This window comes from Bidens hawaiensis, unplaced genomic scaffold (genome assembly GCF_021521415.1).
Source record: "Bidens hawaiensis isolate Kalapana, Puna unplaced genomic scaffold, B.hawaiensis_p1.1 tig00028987_1, whole genome shotgun sequence".
Lineage (NCBI taxonomy): Eukaryota > Viridiplantae > Streptophyta > Magnoliopsida > Asterales > Asteraceae > Bidens > Bidens hawaiensis.
Window position 1 is genome coordinate 82,007 of NW_027494761.1, and position 24,095 is coordinate 106,101.

General features: G+C 42.8%; 1 protein-coding gene and 1 pseudogene across 2 annotated transcripts in view; one reads left to right on the forward strand and one right to left on the reverse strand.

Annotated features, from left to right (window-relative positions):
- The first annotated feature begins 7,204 nt into the window (after positions 1-7,204).
- Positions 7,205-22,545, forward strand: LOC143577992 (potassium transporter 11-like; annotated as a pseudogene). Its single transcript, XR_013143196.1, has 5 exons — positions 7,205-7,298; positions 19,883-20,142; positions 20,213-20,380; positions 20,566-20,820; positions 21,223-22,545. The product of XR_013143196.1 is annotated as a potassium transporter 11-like (transcript).
- Positions 22,546-23,547: 1,002 nt separating this feature from the next.
- LOC143577989 (thioredoxin O1, mitochondrial-like) overlaps positions 23,548-24,095 on the reverse strand; it is a 41,864-nt gene continuing 41,316 nt past the window's right edge. The window contains exons 6-7 of the mRNA XM_077061684.1: positions 23,979-24,023; positions 23,548-23,865 (exon numbers count right to left, since the gene is read on the reverse strand). Coding sequence (XP_076917799.1) covers positions 23,767-23,865; positions 23,979-24,023 — 144 coding nt within the window. The 3' untranslated portion in view covers positions 23,548-23,766. The remainder of the gene's footprint in view (positions 23,866-23,978; positions 24,024-24,095) is intronic.

Here is a 24,095-nt window from a genome sequence, read left to right on the forward strand (position 1 = left end):
CTTGCAACTTCTCCACAGCATCAGTAGTGCTCATATCGGCAAAGGGCTCAGTCTCGGCTGAAGTAGTAGCTTTCCTCTTCTTCTGTGCAGCACTTTTCTGACGGGTCATTGTAACTCTCACTATCGGAGAGGCGGTCTTGGAATGTTATTGCTTTACCATGGTCCTATCCTCAATGAGGTCGTCCAGGTCGACTAAGATGAAAGAGGATTTTGGCTTTGGCATACCTATATAATGGCTTACCAAACTATTCCCAAGAAAGTGAAATCCTAAGAATTCTATAAAAAAACCCAAAGTACTTACCATAAGACATGCTCTCAACAGACTTTGTTGCGGTTACACTTGTTTCTCCCGTTTCTTCTTCTAACCAGAACTCTCTATCCTCTGGCGGAACCTTGAACAACGCTATTAGCCTTCTATTTGTATCCTTCCTATACTTTACCAAATCCTCAAACACTACTGCCAACAAAGAAACCATATTAACACAAAACATTTGCAAAAGAGATTCTATCCTAAAGATTTCTTACCCTTGTGAACCCATTTAATAGGCAAGTTCATTTCGTCGGGAATAGAGTCACAATGGACAAAAAAGAATTTTTTTCTTCCAAACAGGGTCACTAATGGACACCTTGGGAACCATGTAAAGACGGCTGGATTTGGATTGAAGGCAGTAGCGGAAAGACCCGTGTGTACGGAGGTTATAGGTGGCAGCTATCTCAGGTATACCAATCGACAACCCATGGGTTTTATTCAATCGATCTATGGTGGCCAAGACTCTCCACACCATCGGCATGACTTGGGAGTAAGAGAATCCGGTGACATCAAAGAACTCCTTGATAAGCGGGGAAAACGGATATGAAAGGCCAATCGAAAAGGAGTAATAGAAAAAGCAAATCCAGGTTTTAGAGGAAAAGTCAGCCTTGACTTTGGGATCATATGGCCTAATAACAGCTTCAGCAGGTAGTAAACCCGAGTCTTTCAGAAATCTAATGTCTAGATCTCTAAAAAGACACTGATCTTCATCGGTGGTCGGAATGTGAGCTTGATCAACGAAGTCTTCCGAGGTTACGAAGGAGAAAGGATTGGGCGCTCGAGGGGTTTTCTTCCTCATTATCGTTCGGAACGGAATAAAAATTTCAAGAAATTAAAAAAGACGAGAAAGAGGAACTGAACTGATTGTGAATCGATGGAGGAATTATTATTTTGAGATTGAGAAATGGTTTGATTATAACCTAGAAGGACGGTTATAGGGTCTCCTCAATCTGCGTGCATGTCCTTTCAATTGACAGAAGATATTTTACTTTTCAAAATTTGAAATTTTTACAGCTGTCACACGTTATCTGTAAAAATTGGGGGCAATTGTTGGGTGTAGATTTTATATCCTCAGGATGAGCTACGATTCAAGGATTTTGAGCTATCCTGTCAACGCTAATATTCCGAGGATGATATTTAACTAATTCAGTTGTCCTATATTATTTTTATTTGTTTTGCAGATAAGATCACGTGTTACATATGCTAATATGAACGTGGACTTACAACGGCTAGTGCTTGAACTTCGTCAAATGGAACGTGGGCAAGCAACTGATTGTGGAAGAAATATTCTAGGGTTTCCGGATTATTCGGGATAACAGTTGTAACATTATCTTATATAAACGAGCTGATAATATCACTAGAACACACACCTTCACTTACCTAGCTACTAGCATACACTGTAACACTTAGCCTACGATCACTTATCAGCTCCATCATTTGTAACCATCATTTTATTATTAATAAGAGTGACGGTGATAGTTTTCACTGTTGAGGGGTTTTTTGTGCCGGAGATTATCATAATCACGTACCAGTTCGACCAAAGATTACGTTGTTAATCTTTGACCGAAGCAATTCGACCAAAGATTACATTGTTAATTTTTGACCGAGACAAGATTATCATAATCAAGGGTTTTTTCCCTCGTAATCACATCATTGTGTTCAATCATTTTACCATTAAGCACCCCGTCTCACGCACTAATTTGATCAAAAGTTAGTTTGATAATTTTTGACCGAAACAATAAACAATTTAAATATGCTAAGCTATGTACAAAAATATAAACAAGTAGGGTGCACGTATGGGAACACGTATAGGGACCCTAAGCATGCTAATAGTTCGTTACGTCTAACCACCTATCTTATAGCCTTTGGCTCTGATACCAATCTGTCACACCCCAACCTACGACGGAACATGTCGGGGCGCGACATTGATTGTATCATAGCTCAAAAGACACTAAGTAAAATACACGTGTCAATATCTAAATTATTCATTCATATATCAACGTTCAAAAAAACAAACATTTGTCTAAAACAAATACCGTTACAATTAAATATTCAAAACATAAATAACTTAAAATAAATATTTTCTTCAATCATCAAAGCAACCTAAGGTCTCATCTAACTTCCAATACTTGACTCATCCGATAAAGCTACCTGCTTCATGCGTGAAAATATATATTTTTGTCAGCGTAAAGTTGAGCAAGTAAACCACAGTTTTTGAGTATATATAATAATAAAAGACAATTCCATGCGATAATTGTAAATCACTACAACTAGCATAACAATAAGTAAAAGTTGTCTTTTCAACCGAATCGCAATGATAACGGTTTACTTTGACGGTGTATGATCATACTAATGAGGATGAGGATGATGTACCAACCAACATAAAATAAACACATAGTCACATTCGCACATAACAACTAATCGAGCAATTACAATTATGCATATATCGGAATTGTAGTGTAAATCAATAATAAATTTGGATGTGAGCGCATAACGCCCCCAAAATTATAAAGCAGCAAAAAGGGGGATATGTTTACTTACCTTTAATGAGGGATAAACAAGGACGAGATAATAAAAGAAAATGCTAGGATAGAAAACGATCAAGCTTCCCGAGGTTTGCCGACAAATACTCCTAGATGTTAATAACAAGAATTAAATATAATCATAGCGAAATACTAATATTTATGACGGGTTTTGAGATTCGATAAAATATTATTAAGTACATTTTCGTTAATTATGAAGGTAAAATTAACTTTATTATTGTTGTTGTTGTCCTTATTATTATCAATAATATTAATAATAATAATCGTAATTGTAATAATAATGATAATGATTTATATAAGTAATAATAGTGATATTAATAATACTTGTAATAATAAATAAAAGTTAGCAAAACCGGTTTTAGGATGACGGAAAGAATGGCTCAAAGTCTCGGTTTATAATATTAAAAAGTTTAATTGTGTAGGGGATAATTAATCTTAAAATATTCAAAAACGCTTAAATAAAGTTAACAAAAAGAAAAAGGAAAAATAATAACCAAAAACCGGCTGGGTCGGGTTCGAACCCGTGACCCAGCCTTTGTTAATCAAAGGACCAGCCAACTGAGCCAACATGGCCAGTTGTTAAAAGTTGCATATCTGTAAAATATAAATGAGGTTTTAAAAATGACACGAATCATAAATTATTCAATTGGATAATCTGGTTCATGTTTGATCAAACGAGTTTAGGGTTATTGTTTGGTGATAGATCGCGATTCATATCATACATGTTAATCGAATTATAATAGTCGGTAAGATGGTGAATTTGCTCGAAAGAGTTGCGGCCAAGGAGAGGTTAATTTGGGTGACGAGATGCGATTGTAAATGGAATTGAGTTTAGGGGAATTGTTGGCGACGAGGAGGAGGTGGTTTCTGCAGGTCTAATTGATTCATAACGAGTGTATTATATAGGATCACGAGTTAGGGTTTGTTCGTGGCTTAATTAGGTTAATTGATCAATTTACGGACTAATTAACACGCTTATTCTATTTTTGAGTGTCGGTTACGCGTTTATTCGATGGAATATGCCAAATGCCTAATTTAATCGATCATAAACGAGCGGGAATTGGAGGTTTTGAAGGATTTCGGGTGCACGGGTCGGGTTTTTGGGCCAACTGGTCGGACCAGGAGGTGGTGTGGGTTATAATATGTTATTTTAATATCACAATTTACATAACGGGTCCCTGGAGTTTATAGGTGGAAACGAGAATGGGTTAAAGTTTGAGTTTGGGTGGGAATTGTCAAGTTCTTGTAAGTTTAAGTGTTTAATTATTAAATAATTAAAAAAAACTAAAACAATAAAAATACTCAATAAATGCATCGGTTTTTATTAAATAAGTGACCCGAACCCTTAAACGGGTACGATAAATACAAGAAGAAAATCCGTTACACAATCATAGTCCAGCGACGCCGAACTCCTCTTATATTATGTAAATAAATAATTCCGTTTACCCATGATAATACTTTAATTAGAAATCAATTGAAGTGGACTGAAATACATGCAAAACTCACCTTTTTATTTTTAATTATAAGTTTTTAAATGAAATATCCATCTTGGTTTGGTTTGAAATCCAAGTGACCAAATTAATGTTAATTAGAATTTAATTAACAAAGTCATTGAATTACGCCAAATATAAGATACAATGAACCAACTTTGGTTAAAATAAAAAAAAAATAATGATAATAAATAAGTAAATATGCTTTCGTGTTCATCAATCTAGTACAACTTTGCATGCGAACGACGAGAAGAAGGCACGTCACCAACGATCAAACATCTGCATAATCACCAAATAAATCGATCTCTCATTGTTTGTGCTGTTGAATCCCCTCTCTCTCCATACATTTAGATCGAATAATATTATGTAATGCAATAGCTGATCATTGATATCTATCAATCACATCGAAAGTGGTGGCTTTGATTCAATTTGAGGAGTTTGATTGAATATCAGCTGAGGGGTGAATTAATTAGGGTGGCTTCACCATTGCATTTGTACGTGTTTATGATGATGATGATGGTGTTTGTTGTAGATTACTTTTAAAAGGTTATATTACAAGGCCGGCAATGGATGATCAAGGCAGTATGAATAATGATAATAATAATAATAAGAAGAATAATGAAGGAAACGGTGGCATGTGGACTTTGCACCAGAAGTTAGATCAGCCAATGGATGAAGAGGCTAGCAAGCTCAAGAACATGCACACAGATAACAAGGTGTGTACGTAACACTTTCTTTCTTTCCATCGACCCGTTTGACAAATTTTCGCCCTATTATACAGTATGGCACGTCACTGTTGTCTAGATAACATATTACTAGTGTTTGTATAATGGCTCATGATGGTCATTTATATGAGTTTTTAGGGTCAAATTGCAATAACTAGCAGAATGATGATACTGTTTCTAGTTTATAATTTTGAAACAAATACCTTGAGGCTGAATGATCTTTATAACAATTGGGTACTGAACTTACTGACTGTGAGATTGAAATGCTAGTTTAGATCATCGGTTCAATAAAATTTACCTTCTGTAGCATTGGTATGATGGTTCATCTTTCTTGATTTAAGAAAATTGACTTGTACGCCATTAATAGGTTTTCAGTTTGTGAGCTTTTGTCGGTACTTTACTGCCGCTATTTTTGATACCTTTTGTTTGTGCCACACTTTATGTTATCTGGCTAGTATACTTTACGTGTCATGAAAATGTTTTTAAAGTTAGAGGTCTTAGCGGAAGCAGCGTATCTATCTTTCAGGATAAGTGAAAGGTTTGCTCCCAATATAATCCTTCCCAGACCCTACCAATAACTTGCGATAAGTGGGATTTGTTTGTTTGCTTGTTTACTTGTATGAAGTTTTCATTAAAATCATATTCTTGAAATTCTTAGTTTTTCTTGATTGGGACTTATAGTTCTACGACTCTTTTCGTCCGATAATAGCTGCAACATTTTCTATATTAAAATGTCCATGTTTAAATGGTGGTGTGGTTACTATGGTTATGGAGTTCATAACCCTCTTGCTTGAATTATCTGTTGATACAGAACTGTTCTTGGATGATGCTTGTGCGGCTTGCATTTCAAAGTCTTGGTGTTGTGTATGGAGATTTGGGAACTTCCCCTTTATATGTATTTTACAATACTTTCCCCAAAGGAATCGACGACACTGAAGATGTTATCGGTGCACTTTCCTTAATCATATACTCTCTTACACTCATCCCGCTCATCAAATATGTTTTCATTGTTTGTCGCGCAAATGATAATGGTCAAGGTACACTTCTCCATTTCTATTAATTGACACTAAAACTATTAAGAGACAATATATATGAGGGCTTATTATTACAGTATGTAGGATATATTATTTGATCAGGTCTCCTTTGCAATCATCCTTATGGTATCACTATATTTAGTTGATTAATAACACAATATAATATCGAATCCTAATAATATATATTCTTTCTAATAAAAACCTTTAAGGGTTGGGCGGTGGTAGGCATCTGAACCCCTTAACGCCACCCGTCTAAGCTGCCCTTTACTTGGTCTAACGGTCAGGTCATACTTATTAGCAAATATTGGTGGTGCCCAATGTGTTTTCCGTAACAAGTTCTCATGGTTAAGAAACTTCCTCCAGGTGGAACATTTGCTCTTTACTCGTTATTGTGTCGGCATGCAAAAATTAAGACGATTCCAAATCAACATCGAACGGATGAGAGGTTGACTACTTATAGTCGCACCCCAATTCACGAGCACTCACTTGCTGAAAAGACTAAAAGATGGTTGGAAGCAAATGCGTTAAAGAAAAACGCACTTCTTGTCCTTGTCCTTCTTGGTACTTGCATGGTGATTGGTGATGGTATTCTAACTCCAGCTATTTCAGGTAAATGTACCTTATTATTCTTATGTATAAATATCCATCTTTACAATTCGAAGACTTAAGTTCGATTTTCGTCCTTCAGGTGTGCACATTTTAACTATCTGAGTACCAAGCCCAAATTTGTCATATCATGGCATGTGATTTTGAAATTTTTAACCATTTTCATCCTTCCACTAACACTGTTGTTCTGTTGAATGAAAGGGCATTTTAGTCATTTTACGACTTAGGTACTGTTTCTGTAAGTTTTAAAGTTAAATTTGGTGTCACTATATTCTTGTATATAGAAAACAAAAGCTGCAAAAATAATATAACAAAGTTGTAAAATGACTGAAATGCCCTTAGTGTGAAATGACTGAAATGCCCTAATTCAATACAAAATACTAACAAAGTTATCGCAAAGGACGAAAAGGGTTAAATTTTAAAACCACATGCCATGATGTGACCAAAAAAAATTGACCTTGGTACTCAATTAGTTAAAAATGGGCAAACCTTAGGAATGAAAACCGAGCTTAACTCTAATTTAATTTTGTTTTCAACAGTTCTATCAGCTACTGGCGGCATCAAGGTAAACCACCCGGGGATAAACAATGGTATGTGAAGAAACACTAAGTGACCCGGTACAGATTATAGATAATCTGGTACAGATTATAGATAATCTGGGGGTTAAGTAATGTTTCCCACGGATGAGGTCTAGCTGAGAAGGCTGTTCTTCAGGAGACCTGCAAAACAAACACCGTAAGCTCGTCACTGAGAAGGGGGGAGTTCCTCCTTGTGACCACCCTCCGGCGTGAGAATCAGACTAGGTTGCTCTGAATATAAGTGTATATTAAGAGATTGCTAGATAACTGGATAGCAGATGATCTTACCATTCCAAGATATTGGAGTATTTATAGCCGAAGGTAGGTTTCCAAGAAGGCACAGCAGGCTGAATAGTATTCCTGTTCAACCAACAGTGGACTATGCACAGGCCATACTGGTTGGTGGGTAGGTTACGGCCAACAGTAACAAAGTCGGCTGCACTATTCCACCAACTGTAGATTATGCACGTCCCACTTACTGTGGATTGTACGCAGGCCATGCTGGTTGGTGAATAGGTTACGGCCAACAGTAACACTATTCCACCAACTGTGGCCGCGCATGCTCCTCAGTAAGGGTTGGTGAGTAGGCAGCGGCTAATAGTGACAAACAGTACTAGAGGGTGCTCCTCCTCGCCCTGTTGTCGATGAGCTGTCACCCTGTGATTGGCTCATGGGTTGTTCTGGTCAGATCGTCTGTCCTATCAAGGTATGGTACAAAAGATCTTTCAGAATCAGACTGGCTCATTTAGGCGGGATTGTTCCCGCCTTGCTCATTCCTTCATGTGACTACTGAAGTAGCTAGTGTCTTGTGCGTGTAGCCCTGCTGTCTGCGGGTAGCCTTCCCTGATGGCTTGTATCCGCAACTGCGGGAACAGGCGGGGTACTTCACCATTGGGAGGCTTTCCCTGCGTGTTCAGCTTGTGTACTGCGCGTAAGATCCTATGAGCATGGTGGGTCCTGCGGGAGCAGATGGCCTTTGCGCAGACGTCCCTGTTCCAGGTGAGTCTTGCGGGACCAACTGGTCTCTGCTGGGACCTACCTCTTCAAGTCCCCCCAGTCCAATGTTCTTCTCCTGAATGTTTAATAAAGTGAGGTGAACTTTTGGACTTAAGCAAGGGGTTTTGAAAAGGGTTTCTAGTTTTAAGGTTCTCCGTGGGGATTCTTCCCGCGGGTTTCCTAATGTCACTTGCAAAAATTCCCGATTTTTTTGCTTGATCTTTGGGTATGATGCGGGTAGGTATGTAACCTTCTCGCAAGTCAGGAGCGTTGAGTCTCACTTGTGTGGATTCTCCTTGAGGTTTTAGTGGTTTTGAACATAGTGATCAATTATGTTTAAACCACCAATTCCATCCTGGAGCCTCAAACAATGTATTTCTCGACGTTCCCGCTATGCGGGGATGTTATTTCCGTTTCCACAAGCATTGCCCAGAAGATCCTTCCTGGTTTCAATTCCCTGCCGGGCGCTAGGTATGTGAAGGGTTTTGCCTTAACACTCTACCTGCGCTCGTCTTACGGTTACTTTACTTTCAAGGTACTCCTGGCGTCAATTCCCTGCGGGTGCTAGGTACGTGAAGGGTTCTGCCTTAACACTGTATCCGCACCCGTCTTATAGGTACTTTGTTGCCGGGGTATTCTTGGCTTCAATTCCCTGCGGGTGCTAGGTATGTGGAAGGTTTTGCCTTAACACTGTACCCGCATCCGTCTTATGGTTACTTGGTTGCCAAGGTAAGGGGTATTTTCCCGCTTACCTTTGAATCTTTTTGAATTTTGAATTTTGAAATTCGAAAGGTTGGTGAGGATAAGAACAGTCCAAACATCTGAAACGTCGTGTGACGGTTTCTTCTGACTGTGTCAGGTCGTGCAGGAAGTTATGGTGACGTGACAGAACATGGTCATTCCAGTCGCTTTTTCAGGCGCGTAAGCATGATTTTTCGGGCGCGTGGCCGCGAAATTACTGGCACACGTCCTTTCAACAGCTGTTGCCAGCTTGCTTTTTGCCACGTGTCATAGTTTCATTGCACCTTTGATTTCTCTCTCCTCCGCATTAAATTCACCGCATTAATTGCGATTACTATATAAAGGGGGAGAGGGTTATTTGCAATTCACACTTTTCACTCTTCTTCTTCTTAGTGATTTCCGGCAAATACTCCCCTTTTTCAGGCAAGCATTTTCCCGAAATCACTCTTCTTTCTGCAAAAATGTCCTCTCGTGATGCTGAAGCTATAGCTGACGACAGGGGTACTGCTGGTGAGTGCCAGTGTGCTCTGCCCGGCGATCAGTACCGGTATGTTGTCAGGAAGTTCATGCTCGATCATCTCGAGCCTGAGTTTCCTGAATCCCACCAGACCGTGTACGATGCCCCCAGTGGCAAGATCGGGGTTTATGCTGCATTTTTTGTCTATGGGAATCTTAGATTCCCATTGACAAAATTTGTTTACCGTGTCCTTGAGAGGCACGGTGTCCATTTGACCGAGCTGCACCCCATGGCGATCGCCAAGATTCGCCATTTTGAGTGGGTGTGCCGGATTTTGGGCATCGAGCCCCATGTGGACCGCCTGATGACCTTCTATACCTGGAGGTGCATCCAAGGGTGGTACACCCTGACGACCCGTATTAAGGGTCTGAAGATTTGCGACACCGAGCGCAGTCTTCGCGCGTGGAAGCAGGAATTCTTCTACATTTCTGCCCGCGCCATCCCCCTTGCCATGAAGTTTAAAAATGGCCAAGCAATACCGAGCCTTCACGCCCCCAACTACCAGGAGGCGGAATGGTTTTCGAAGATATCCCGGATCCAATCTCCGGTTTACCGGTTTGCGGAGTCCGGGATGGTCATGTTAGGGATGAGCCGGGTGTGGAAAGATGCATCTCTGGTTCCCATCCTCCTCGAATACGGTTTGAACTCTATTCCCTATGGTATGTCTTGTTTTTCTTTTTTGATACAAGTTTGTCTTCTAACTGTTTCTTTTCTTTCAGAGGGAAATGATTTGGAGTCGCTTCTGTTTCCGCGGGAAGCCGACGGTCCCGCGCGGATGGGTACTCGTGCTTTGGACGAGGGCGAGTTGCCCATCCTGGAGCAAACAGCGGATCGGTTTGTGGAGGTCTATCCGCTGGGCCACGAGATCCTGAGCCACCGGCGGCCAGGTAAGGCGATATTCTTTCCTCAACCCCTTAACGCTGTACCCGCTGTTGGAATTCTTGACCTGTCTTCTTCTGAGGAATCCTCAGATGCTCCTCCATTGGTGCGGAAGAAGAAAGCTGCTGCCGGCGGGAAAGGGAAGGAGAAGGCCTCCACGGCTGGTCCGGTGGTTCTATCTGACTCGGAGTCAGATAGTGAAGAGGTGGCGGGGAAGCCCGGTTGTGAGAAGACCACTGTTCCGGAGGCTACGACCGTTACCTCCGGGGAACCAACGAAGACGACGGTGACCGGTACCAAGAGGCCGGCTCCATCGGGTTCCTCCCCGCCCGTCCGTACGTTCAGGGTCAAGAGAACCCGTAAGTACAATCATAATGTCTTTGCAGATTTATTACTTCTTAAATTTCTCACTTCTTTGTGCAGGCGTGGATGTTGACGCATTCCGGGGTGAAGCGCAGGGGAGTACCTCCCCGCCAATGACGATAGGCTCGGTCAGCCTTCCTGAGGCGTCGACCCAGGCGCCTGCGCCTGCATCCGCTGGTCCAGTTGTTCGTTCCTTTGAGCCAACTGTTCCGGCCGAGATGACGTCACCGCCGGCCGTGAGTGCGATTTTTACAGCATCCTTCACGGAGCCGGCGGTTACTGCTGCTGCTGAGGAGGCGGCGACCGCGGCGGCGACCACAACGGTGACCACGGCGGCTGCCACCATGCCCGCGCCACCGGCACCTACGGCCGGACCATCAGGTACGCGCAGGGCTTCCCGCCGATCTTTGCCCCCTTCCCGTCTGCCTGACCTGTTGGATGGATTTCCTTTAGGTTCAGGTGATGGGTTTGGCGGCTATCGGCCTGTCATTGACCCTACAGGTGCGTAGGGTTCCTTTCTTTTTCCCTTATGTTTTTTATCATCTTTTCCTTACTGCCTTTGTTTCTTTTGCAGTGTCGGATTCCAATGAAGTGTATGTTCCGCGATGGAACATACGCCGAGGAACAACCCTTCGTACCCCTGTGGAGTGCGTGGACTGGGCTCGCCACGCTGCTCCTCATGGTGCGTTGGGGGAAGCCATGGCTAGCTACCAGGAGGGTAGGCTAACCAATGAGCTTCGGGTTCTCCAAGCCCGGATGCAGCCGCGTGTCGAGCTGCTTTGTCGTGAAAACGACAAGTTGAAAGCAGCTCGCGCCAAGGACGTATCTGAGGCGCGTGCTCTCCGAGAGGAGAACCAACAGCTGGCGGCAGCTGCCGCCGACAAGGAGAAGGCTTTCAAGGCCCTCGAGGTTGAAGTTCAGGCGCGACTCGAGGCCCGCTCCAAGGCTGCCCAAGCTGTGAATGAACAGCTTCGGCTGGCCAGGGAGACTGCGCGAAACGCAACCGAGAGGGCTGCCAAGGCTGAAGCCATTGCTGAGCCTTTGCGTGTGGAGAATGAGGAGCTCAAGGCCAAATTAGAGGCTCTCCAACGCGCTCATGATGCCTTGGCAATGGAAGATGCCAAGAAACTCCAGGAAATCTTGGACCAAAGAGGGGTGCTTGACCACACCGAGCGGAAGCTTAAGGGCGTTGAAGAGGCTGCCGCAAAGGAAGTTTTACTTGCCAACCTTAACAAGAGCGAAGCCGAACGCGCCCATAACGAAGCTCAAGCTGCCCTCCAATGGCTTCTTCGAGAAGCGTTGCCTCAGGTATGTTTAGCTTTATCTTCTCGCTTTTCTTTTGTAAGAAAAGGTTTTAATACTTGTATTTTTTCTTTGTAGGTTGTGCGTCGGGTCTTTTCAGAGACCTCTTACGATGATGCTATGACCGCAGCCCTCAACGCTTCTCATGAGGATGGGGAAAAGGCCGGCTTCCTGCTTGGTCTAGGGTTTGTTGAGAAAGGCGTCCCGCCTTCCAACTTCCCTTTGTTCAATGTGGATACCGAAGCCATTTATGACCAAGCATTGAACCAATACGCCGCCTTCCCGCATCCAGTGGTGGAAAAGGTGGACGAAGTAGCTGCTGCTGATGATGGGTTAGCTGTCCTTAAAGCGTTCCTCGAACCACCCCGTTCTTCTGACGGAGCGGGTCCAAGTGGAAGCGGCCCTGAAGCTTGATCCTGAAGATCCCTTTCCATTGCTAAGAGACTTGTATAGATTTATTCTTTCAGGCGGGTAGTAACCCGGCCATTTTTGTAATATATCATTGGAATATAAATCTTTTTGCGGATAAGATTGTTATTTCCTTCTTTGGATTCCTTGCTTTATAAGCTCATGACTTAGTTTAAGTTAGCAATTTTCCAAGTTTCTTAGAATAAGTTAACCTGTTGAACGTGGTTGATGATGGGTTAAAGTTTCGCTTCCTCCTTCGTGATTGTGCGGGTAAACCGTCACTTGCACTTGGTAGGATGGCTAAATTTTAACCGTCATCTGACCTTCGTGTAGGTTTTCCTCATTTTTCCTCAAAATTTCTAAGTATTTAGGATAAGTTAACCTTTGAACGTGGTTGATAGTGGGTTAAAGTTTTGCTTCCTCTTTCGTGATTGTGCGGGTTGAACCGTCACTTGCACTTGGTAGGATGGCTAAACTTTACCCATACCTGACCTGCGTGTAGGTTTTCCTTATCCTTATTTCTAAGTATTTTTTTTTTTTTTTTTTTTTTTTTTTTTTTTTTTTTTTTTTTAGGATAACCTTTGAACGTGGTAGATGATAGTTTGAAGTTTTGCTTCCTTATTTGTGATTGTGCGGATAAGACCGTCACTTGCACTTACAAAGATGGCTAAACTTTACTTACATCATACCTGCGTGTAGGTTCGTTGTGTTTATGCGGGTTTTGCCGCCTTCCACACGCAATGACTTACTTCTCCTCATCTATGCGGTAAATACCGGCACCAGTGGGGAGTTCATAAGGATAAAGGTAAACACATTATGAAAGGAGAATCATTTCCATTAGAAGTGGCTCTTGGCCTTTTCTTTACAAGTTTTGGAATTGATCTACATATAACATTTGCGTAATTGAGCTCCATTCCATGTTCTTGGGATGGGAGTGCCATCGAGCCTTTCGAGCCGGTATGCGCCCTTTCCCAGAACCTGTTTGATAACGTATGGCCCTTCCCAGATCGGGGCCAACTTTCCTGGGCGTTCTTGGTTCGAAGCCTCGTTGTTACGCAGTATGTAGTCTCCTTCCTTGAAGTTGCAGAGTTTTACCCGCGTGTTGTAGTACTTTTGCATTTGTCGTTTGTAGTTCTCTTCACGCACTGCGGCTAAGTCTCTGCGTTCCTCGGTTAGCATAAGATCCAACCGTCTTTCCGCATCATTGTCTTTTGGCTGACTCAAGACCCTTGGTGAGGGTAGACCAATTTCGACCGGGACCATGGCTTCAGTGCCATAAGTGAGGCTGAACGGGGTTTCTCCCGTACTGGCCTTCTTCAACGTTCTGTTTGCCCAAAGGACGTGCGGAAGCTCGTCCACCCAGCCGGATCTGTGTTTCAAGAGTCTTTTCTTTATGCCTTCGACGATGCTTTTATTTGCTCTTTCCACCTCACCATTTCCTTGCGGGTGTGCCACTGAGGTAAAGGTGTGGGTGATTTGAAGTTCTTTTAGCCACTGTTGCAGCTTTTTGTCAGCAAAGTTGGTGCCGTTATCGCTCACCAAATTCTGTGGAAGTCCAAAACGACAAATTATAAATTCCCAAATAAATTTTTTGATATGCTTTGCGGTTGTTTGGGCTAAAGGTTTTGCTTCTATCCACTTGGTGAAGTAGTCGATGGCTACCACTAGGAACTGAACATTTCCTGCTGCTGTAGGAAATGGGCCTGTCACATCGATGGCCCACTTCTGAAATGGCCACGAAGAAGTGACTGGAACCAGTTCGTTTTTTGGGCGATGCGTGTTAGGTGCGTAAAGCTGGCAAGATCTGCATTTTCTGATGTATGCCAGTGCATCCGTATGCATCCCTGGCCAAAAGTATCCCGCGTTGTTTAGCTTGGCTACAACAGCGCGGGGACCTGCGTGTACCCCACAGATGCCTTCGTGTACTTCCCTTAGGAGGTAGTTGGCATCTTGGTTGTCCACGCATCTCAAGAGTGGGCCAAGAAAGTTACGTCTGTAAAGGATGTCATTGACGAGTTGATAATTCAGTGCTTTACAGCGTAGTTTTCTTGCCTGTGTTTTTGACTCTGGTAGTATTCCTGCTGCAAGGTAATTTATTATTGGTGTCATCCACGTTTCTGTACTGGTTTGGATGACACAAATTTCCTTGTGCGGGACTGATGGCGCTTCGAGGAGTTCAATGCGGATGTCCTTTCCCAGGTGGGTGAAGGCTAGTGATGCAAGCTTGCTTAACGCATCCGCTGATTTGTTTTCGCTGCGCTTGACATGTATGACTTTACAATCACTAAAATCACGCATAAGGGTTTTTGCCTGGGCGAGGTACAGGGCCATGGTGTCGTTCACAGCCGTGTATGTTCCATTTATTTGGTTGGCCACCAGCATGGAATCCACATGGGCTTCCAAGTTTTTCACTCCCATCTTACGCGCAATTCTCAAACCGGCCAAGAATGCTTCATATTCGGCTTCGTTATTCGTACTTGGAAAGTCCAGCCGAATAGCGTAAGTATATTCTTGGCCCGCTGGGTTGGTTAATTTTAACCCTGCGCCTGAACCCTCGTTACTGGCTGCTCCATCAGTATAGAGTCGCCAGACATCATTGACGTCCTGTGCTGGGGAGGGTTGAGCCTCCTCCTGGCACTCTTTCTCCCGCGAAGCGGGGACTTCTGCAATAAAATCGGCCAGGACCTGGCCTTTTATGGCTGGTCTTGGCTTGTACTTAATTGCATATTCTCCCAATTCAATTGCCCATTTGGCTAGACGTCCCGATATTTCGGGTTTGCCTAGAACGTTTGAGAGTTTGAAGTTGGTGAGAATGGTGATTGGGTGGCCCTGGAAATATCGTCTTAACCTGCGTGAAGCATGTATAAGTGCTAAGACTAATTTTTCGAGGGTAGAGTACCGGGTTTCTACGTCTGTTAGTACACGGCTAACATAATAGATTGGCATCTGGATGCCCTTTCGTTCTACTAGCAGGACTGCCCCGGTTGCTCTATCTGTTGCGGAAAGGTATAGGATTAACTCCTCTCCCGCTTGTGGTGCTGTAAGTGTTGGGAGTTCGATCAGGCGTGACCGAATCTCCTGAAAAGCTGCTTCCGCTTCTGGTGTCCAGCGGAAGTGCGTTTTCTTCAAGCAGTTTCTCAATGTTGACACGAAATGAAACGACTTATCTGCATGGTTTGCCAAGAAGCGATTAAGTGCGACTAGTCGTCCATTCAGTGTCTGAGCCTGTTTGATGGTGGTGGGTGATTCCATTTTAACAATGGCTTCGACCTTTTCAGGGTTCGCTCTAAAGCCATCTTTGGTGACAATGACTCCCAAGAACTTCCCTTCTTCCATCCCAAATGAACACTTGCTCGGGTTGAGCTTCATGTTTATCTTTCGGAGCGTGTTGAAAGTTTCTTCAATGTCTTTCAACATCGCCTCAGGCTCGAGGCTTTTGATGACCAAATCATCCATATAGACTTCCAAGTTTCTCCCGATTTGGGCATGAAACTCTTTGTCCATTAGTCGTTGGTACGTGGACCCTGCATTCTTAAGTCCGAATGGCATCATTTTATAACAAAATGTACCATCGGGCGTCCGAAATGCGGTTTTGTCCTGGTCATCAATGGCCATGTGGATTTGGTGGTACCCCTTATACGCATCCAAGAAGCATTTAAGGCGGAATGGTGCCAACGAATCCACTTTGAGATCAATTTCTGGTAACGGATAACAATCTTTGGGGCATGCTTTGTTCAAATCTTTGAAATCTATGCACATGCGCCATTGTTTGTCATTCTTCGGTACCATTACGGGATTTGCAACCCATGTTTGATATCTACTAACGCGTACGATGCCTGCGTCAAGGAGTTCCTTGACTTGGGTTCTACACGCGTTAGTTTGTTCAGGCCCCATTACTCTGCGCTTTTGTACGATTGGCGTAACAGCCGGATCGCATTTGAGCTTATGCTCCGCCTTACTTCGGGGTACACCAGTCATGTCAGCTGGTGCCCACGCAAAGATGTCAGCGTTTTTCTGCAGTAAGCGTTTGAGTAAGGTGCGGGTGGGATCAACGATTGTTGGTCCAATGGTAACGGCCTGGTCGGGGTATTTGCCATTGAAGGCCCATTTTTCTGGTTCAGTGATGGTTGGTTTAGCCTTTTTCGGTTTGGGTTTAGATGAAACAGATGCAATGCATACCTGGGGAATGCCAGAGGTCATTGCTACACCCTCAGCCGTTGGCCATCCCATCATGCCGTGGACTGAAGATACCACGGCGTTGAATCTTGCCATCCCGTCTCTTCCGAATAGGATGTCGTACGTATGATGTGGCTTTTTCATTACAACAAAATCCACGTCCTCTGTGCGTGAATGATTCCCATCAGTAAGAGTAACGGGGAAAGATAGGATACCCAGGGGTGTTTCTGTACTTCCGTCAAACCCTTCCATTGAAGCGTAGACCGTTTCCAAGCGTTCTTTGTCTTCATCATCCAGCTTATCAAAGAACTGTCTGTACATCACTGTCGACGAAGCGCCGTTGTCAGCGAGAGTGCGTGAAGTGATGTAGTGCCCCAGCTGGCTTCTGATGACGATGGGGCCTTCTTTGCTGGGGCCTCCTGGCACTCGCGGGAAGCGCACCTCAGCTTCTTTCCACGCGCATGGTTCTGCCACCCGTCTTTTTCTTCCTCTGACCTTGCCATGAACCATGTTGATGCTGATATCGACGGGCTTTCGTCCGTTACCTCTGTACCGGTTGTCATTCCTTCCTCCCTTCCTGATCGATGCCACAAGATGTGCAAGCCTTCCGTCCTTGACAAATGTCTCAATAATATCCTTCAAGGATGTGCACTCTTCAGTACCATGACCCTTTGTCCCGTGGAAATCACAGGATTTGCTTTGATCCGCATTAGGTTTCTGCCGGATCATTGGGGCTTTAGGCCATGGCAATTTTTCCGTGGCAAATATCTCCGTGACGCTCTTCGTGAGTGGCGTCCACCGGTGTTTTCGGTTTGAAGGGTGTGTGTTGTCCCTTCCGCCAACAAGAGGGCGAGAGCTGGATGAGGTGTCAAAGTTTACCCTTGACTGCCAAATACCTAGCCTCCTCTTTTTGTTCTGCCGGGCGATCCGGACATTGTTCTCTCTGGTCCTCTGCGTGTAGAGGTGTGTACTCTGGGGAAGATCTCTTCCCAGTTGCTTTTCCGTCTCGGCAAAGCGCTTTGCCGCCGTCATGATGGCATCCCAAGTTGATGGCATGCCATCCTTACCCGTCAATGTGCGGATAAGTTCTGGGTATTCGGCGCCTTGGATGAAGGCGGCGCGAACCAGATCTTCACTTATGTTGCCGAGACTAAGCTTTTTGGAGTTGAAGCGAGTGATGAAGTCTAGTAGAGATTCATCCTCCTCTCTCACGCAGTTAAGGATCGTCCACTGCTCTTCAGTGTACTTCCTCTGTTGGCTGAAATGCTGGCTGAACTTGTTCTGAAAGTCCGCCCAATCATATATGTGGTGGATCGGTAAACGATCGAACCATGCCCTGGCCGCTCCGACCAGAGTCATCTGGAACATGTAGCACCACGTGGGTTCCGTCCAGTTGCTGACGGTAGCCCCCGCAATGAACCTGTTCAAATGGTCGTCTGGGTCGGATAGACCATCGTAAGTGCCAATGTTGGACATTTGTTTGGCACTTCTCGGGGCGATTGCTTCCGCAATGTCCCTTGCGAACTTTGACTTCCCTGCATTTGTAGCAGTTGGTCTAAAGGTTTTGGAAAAGTCACGCGGGTTTCTTTCCACGATTGGTTTAAAGGCTTCCCCAAAATTCCTTTTTGGTTGGACGTCCGTTTCCTTACGCTTCCCTTTCGCCTTATGGCGAGGGTTCGCGTCGGTGTCGGATTCCAACTCCTCGTCTGAGTACTCGCAGTCACTGCTCATATTGAGGTGTTGGCGAGTACTGGCGAATTCGTCAGCCTGTTGAACTGAACGCAAGCGTTCGTCCAATTCGGCTTGGAATTCTCTTTGCCGTGCTTCGGCCCACGCCTTCACTTGATCTAGTGTTTGGCGAGGAACCTTCGTTCGTTTTTCCAGTTGGGTATCGGAGAACCCCAATGGAATATTTACTCCACTTGCCCCGGCTTGGGTAGTCGGGGTAGTGTTCGTAAGGATTGTATAACCGCCGGTGTTCCCCCCAGTTGCTGGGGTTGTTACCGGGGTTTCTTGGTCGGTTACTGGCCTTTGAACCGGAGTAACGTTAACCATTTCTTCAGAAATTGTGAAAAAACTAAAGTAGTTCTAGCTTTTATACACGGATGGCGCCAATGAAGAAACACTAAGTGACCCGGTACAGATTATAGATAATCTGGTACAGATTATAGATAATCTGGGGGTTAAGTAATGTTTCCGACGGATGAGGTCTAGCTGAGAAGGCTGTTCTTTAGGAGACCTGCAAAACAAACACCGTAAGCTCGTCACTGAGAAGGGGGGAGTTCCTCCTTGTGACCACCCTCCGGCGTGAGAATCAGACTAGGTTGCTCTGAATATAAGTGTATATTAAGAGATTGCTAGATAACTGGATAGCAGATGATCTTACCATTCCAAGATATTGGAGTATTTATAGCCGAAGGTAGGTTTCCAAGAAGGCACAGCCGGCTGAATAGTATTCATGTTCAACCAACAGTGGACTATGCACAGGCCATACTGGTTGGTGGGTAGGTTACGGCCAACAGTAACAAAGTCGGCTGCACTATTCCACCAACTGTAGATTATGCACGTCCCACTTACTGTGGATTGTACGCAGGCCATGCTGGTTGGTGAATAGGTTACGGCCAACAGTAACACTATTCCACCAACTGTAGGCCGCGCATGCTCCTCAGTAAGGGTTGGTGAGTAGGCAGCGGCTAATAGTGACAAACAGTACTAGAGGGTGCTCCTCCTCGCCCTGTTGTCGATGAGCTGTCACCCTGTGATTGGCTCATGGGTTGTTCTGGTCAGATCGTCTGTCCTATCAAGGTATGGTACAAAAGATCTTTCAGAATCAGACTGGCTCATTTAGGCGGGATTGTTCCCGCCTTGCTCATTCCTTCATGTGACTACTGAAGTAGCTAGTGTCTTGTGCGTGTAGCCCTGCTGTCTGCGGGTAGCCTTCCCTGATGGCTTGTATCCGCAACTGCGGGAACAGGCGGGGTACTTCACCATTGGGAGGCTTTCCCTGCGTGTTCAGCTTGTGTACTGCGCGTAAGATCCTATGAGCATGGTGGGTCCTGCGGGAGCAGATGGCCTTTGCGCAGACGTCCCTGTTCCAGGTGAGTCTTGCGGGACCAACTGGTCTCTGCTGGGACCTACCTCTTCAGTATGAAACAAAACATTCTTATACTTTTTTTCAATATAATGTGCTTATGGTAAGTGTATTATATTGCAGAGTTAATTGTGGCTGTTGCGGTTTTCATACTAGTAGGATTGTTTTGCCTACAACATCACGGTCCCGATAAAGTTGGATGGTTTTTTGCTCCAGTTGTGTTGCTTTGGTTTATATTAATTGGTGGAGTTGGAGTTTACAACATTTTAAAATATGACGTGACAGTGTTACATGCTTTTAACCCGTTATATATATTTGGTATTTTAAAAGAAGAGGAAGACATGGTTGGACTTCCCTCGGAGGAATCATGTTGAGCATCACAGGTGTTAATACAATTAGTATTTTCATAATCTTAATATGAAAAAATAAAATCCTGGTTGCTGCCATGGACAGGGACGGAGGCACTATTTGCTGACCTGGCGCATTTTCCACTTTCGGCGATCCAGCTGGCGTTTACAACTGTTGTGTTCCCTTGTCTTCTTTTAGCTTATTGTGGACAAGCAGCCTACCTCATGAAAAACAAGGAACAAGTGTATGATGCATTTTACCACTCTATTCCAGGTTTGTTAAAAATCAATTTAGAGTTAGTTTCACAAATGGCCTCTGTAATATTCCAATATTGCATGTTTAGTCGCTCTAGATTTGAAAAGTTGGGAACTAGACATGCAATATGAGCACACCACAGGGAATGATCAATGTATGTGAAAGACTGAAGTAAATATAGATTCTTATAAATTATGTTGCAGAGGGTATATACTGGCCAATGTTTATTACTGCAACATTAGCCGCGATTGTCGCGAGTCAAGCTTCTATATCGGCTACATTTTCAATAATTAATCAGGCGTGTGCACTCGGGTGTTTCCCTCGGGTCAAAGTTGTTCATACATCAAGGAAGTTTCTTGGTCAAATATATGTTCCAGATATTAATTGGGTCCTTATGATTCTTTGCATTCTTGTAACAACTGGATTCCAAAATCAAAGCCAAATTGGTAATGCCTATGGTAAAATTTCTTCTTCTTCTTCTTTTTCAATAATATTTTTTAAAAAGAATTGCTCAGATGGTCCGGTCGTCGTTCTCCAATAAATAGGTTTAACATACAAAACGTGTGAACTGAAAGACATAAAAACGCGCAGTGGCAAAATCATAATTACACTACCGTTTACAAGTAGCATACTTATCACTACTCTACTTGTATTTTGTTGTAGTGTAATTACTCTATTCAGAGTAATTATGATTTTACCACCGCGTGGATTTTCTCTTCTTCACTTTGCGCATTTTGTAGGTTAAGTTGCATATGTATATGAGTGATGGTGGCAATGGACCAAAAGTCAAATTTATGCATACCATGGGGATCATTTGAGTAATACTTTCCCTATTTATGTATTTATGTTCTGTGTGACAGGCACAGCAGTTGTGATAGTCATGTTGGTGACAACATTCCTCATGATATTAATCATGATACTCATGTGGAACTGCAACTGGTTTCTTATATTCATCATGACATTCTTATCATTACTGGTGGAATGCACTTACTTTTCAGCAGTTGTCATTAAGGTTGACCAAGGCGCGTGGGTCCCACTCGCTATAGCAGCCGCCTTTCTTCTCATCATGTATGTATGGCATTATGGTACAGTTAAAAGATACGAGTTTGAAATGCAAAGTAGAATCTCAATGGCATGGATTCTAAACCTGGGCCTGAGTTTGGGCCTGGTACGTGTCCCCGGTATCGGGCTCGTGTACACGGAGCTCGCTAGTGGGGTCCCACGCATCTTCTTGCATTTTATTACTAACTTACCTGCGATCCATTCGGTAGTTATTTTGGTATGGGTGAAATCGCTTCCCGTGTACACGGTCCCCGAGGATGAAAGATTCTTGGTGAGGCGAATCGGGCCGAAGAATTACCATATTTTCAGATGTGTCGCCCGATATGGGTATAAAGACCGTAAACGAGACGATGAGTTTGAAAAGAAAATACTCGAGAGCGTGTTTTTGTTTGCGAAACTCAAGTCGTTAATGGATGGAAGTTCGGATTCGGATGATTACAGTTTGTATGATCAAGAAACCGGGCATTCGGATAATAATGATATGTTTTCGTCGGTTGTTGATATAACAGTTTTGTCAAACGATTCGGTTAGTGATTTCGGGAGGTCTTCGAGTCCTGTGGAGATTGATGAGCTGGCGTTTTTAACGCGGTGTCGGGATGCGGGGGTGGTGCATATATTGGGGAATACGATTATTAAAGCGAAGCGGGACACGGGGCTTTGTAGCAAGATTTGTATTGATTACTTGTATGCATTTTTGAGGAAGATATGCAGAGAGCATAGTGTCATCTTTAATGTTCCTCATGAGAGCCTTTTGAATGTTGGGCAAGTAGTGTTTGTGTAATTCTTTTTTTTTTTTAGTTTAAATAAATGTATTAGAAATTTGTTCATGTTACACAACTCTGATGGGTGAATCAGTGAATAAGTCATGTAAGTGTATTTCAAGAACATGTTGCAACACTGTTGTGAAAATGAATTTAAGGACATATAAGATCAAGGATAAGCAAGTGTATTAGGCCCAACTTGAATTCATTTTTTTTTCTTTAATAAACTTAATTTTATTGATCTCTTTTACATTTGTGTCGTGTGGCCTTGCCCAAGCGGTAAGGCATGCCATCTCCCTTTGGTGTCGGGTCCGCGTGATATAAGCTTTTTAGGAAATCTACTTGAGTTATATAAATTCTCCTCTTTGCTGAAGAAGGCTAAAGCCTTTAATGCTATAATGTTCTTTGGAGGTTGTGGGAATGAGGTGATCCATGACGTCGGTCGCCCGATGGATGATAGTGGAAACTCGTATGTAATGGTTGTAACTATTATGACTAGCTTCTAGCTAGTGTTTTGAAATGAAAATTTGTGCTCTTTCAAAAAATATTTACTCTTTCTCTAGGCTATGTAATGGATTTTTTTTTTCTAAATTCCATATTTTATAGATATTTGTATATGAATAAACATGTAAAAATGTTTTTGTGTATATATATGTAAAGTACGTAGATAATCATAAATAATTTGATTATATAAATAAATATAAACGTGATTATGATGTGAAAAATATAAGATGAGTGAGACATAAACGAATTGCTTGTAAAATAACATTCTTTTTGTTAACAATCTAGATTATAAATTTATTTACATTTATGAGTTTTTTAAGTAACATTTTAAATTTTCTAGAATATCTTGAATAAATCTATTTAACTTTTAGTGAGAACTCAATTCGATCCAAGTTATAAACATGTCTTCTAATTAAATTAAACAAAGCATTTCGATGCATAACACAAGAGGAAGAAAAGCTATGTAAATCAGACAAATAAATAGAACTGAGTCAGTACCAATAGGTTTCAAGTTCATGGCTAGAAACTAGTTTGAAAAACGTTTGCAAGCAGAGCTGGCTTGTTTAAATTTTGAGCCGAGCTTGAGCGCCATGAACAGCTCGCTCATTTGGTCATTACTTGTATAGGCCAAAAAAACCTGGCTTATTTTTGTTGTATATGTGTAAGAATTATATTTGCCGTTGTATCAATCATTATGTGCAAGAAACACAAAATGAATCAAAAGTTAACGAGCTAGGCTTAAGAACTATACAAGTGACGCTGGCTTGGATTACTCATTAAACAACCTTGTGTCATTATTGGTGTATCATGTGCATTAAACCACCCACTCTTCAAACTCAGTGTACACTAACTCTACTCTTATTCTAAGATCAACACATTCATGCAACCCGAGGGTTGACTAAAAAAAACAAGTGAAAATTATGCATTCAAGTGGACACTTCAAGTGTTTGACTAAAGTGAAGTTTACAGTCAAAAAGGCTATGCAGAAGTCGAGCCCTGAAATAGATTATCTGAAAACAATCCACATCGTTTTAACTTGTATTCCTTACGGTTCTGACATACTAGAAAACTCTTACCTCACTTGTACAGACTCTCCATAGTGTTTTTCAGTTTTTGAATATCCGCCCCAACCATTTCTGACGCTTTCTTTCCACCTGCAAAGAAGTGAAGCGTCGGCTGCACACACAACACACCAATCACTATTTACCAAATTATGTCAATATTTATTTTAAGTTTTGATTATTGTATAGACTAGACTATTATCATAAAATTAAACAAAAGTTGCTTACCACAGAAGAAATTTCCAACTTTTCCAATGTTCTCCTCAAACCTTCCTGCATTTAGACAGAAATGAACATACAACAACAACAACAACAATCATACCCAGTATTTCCCACAAATAGTCT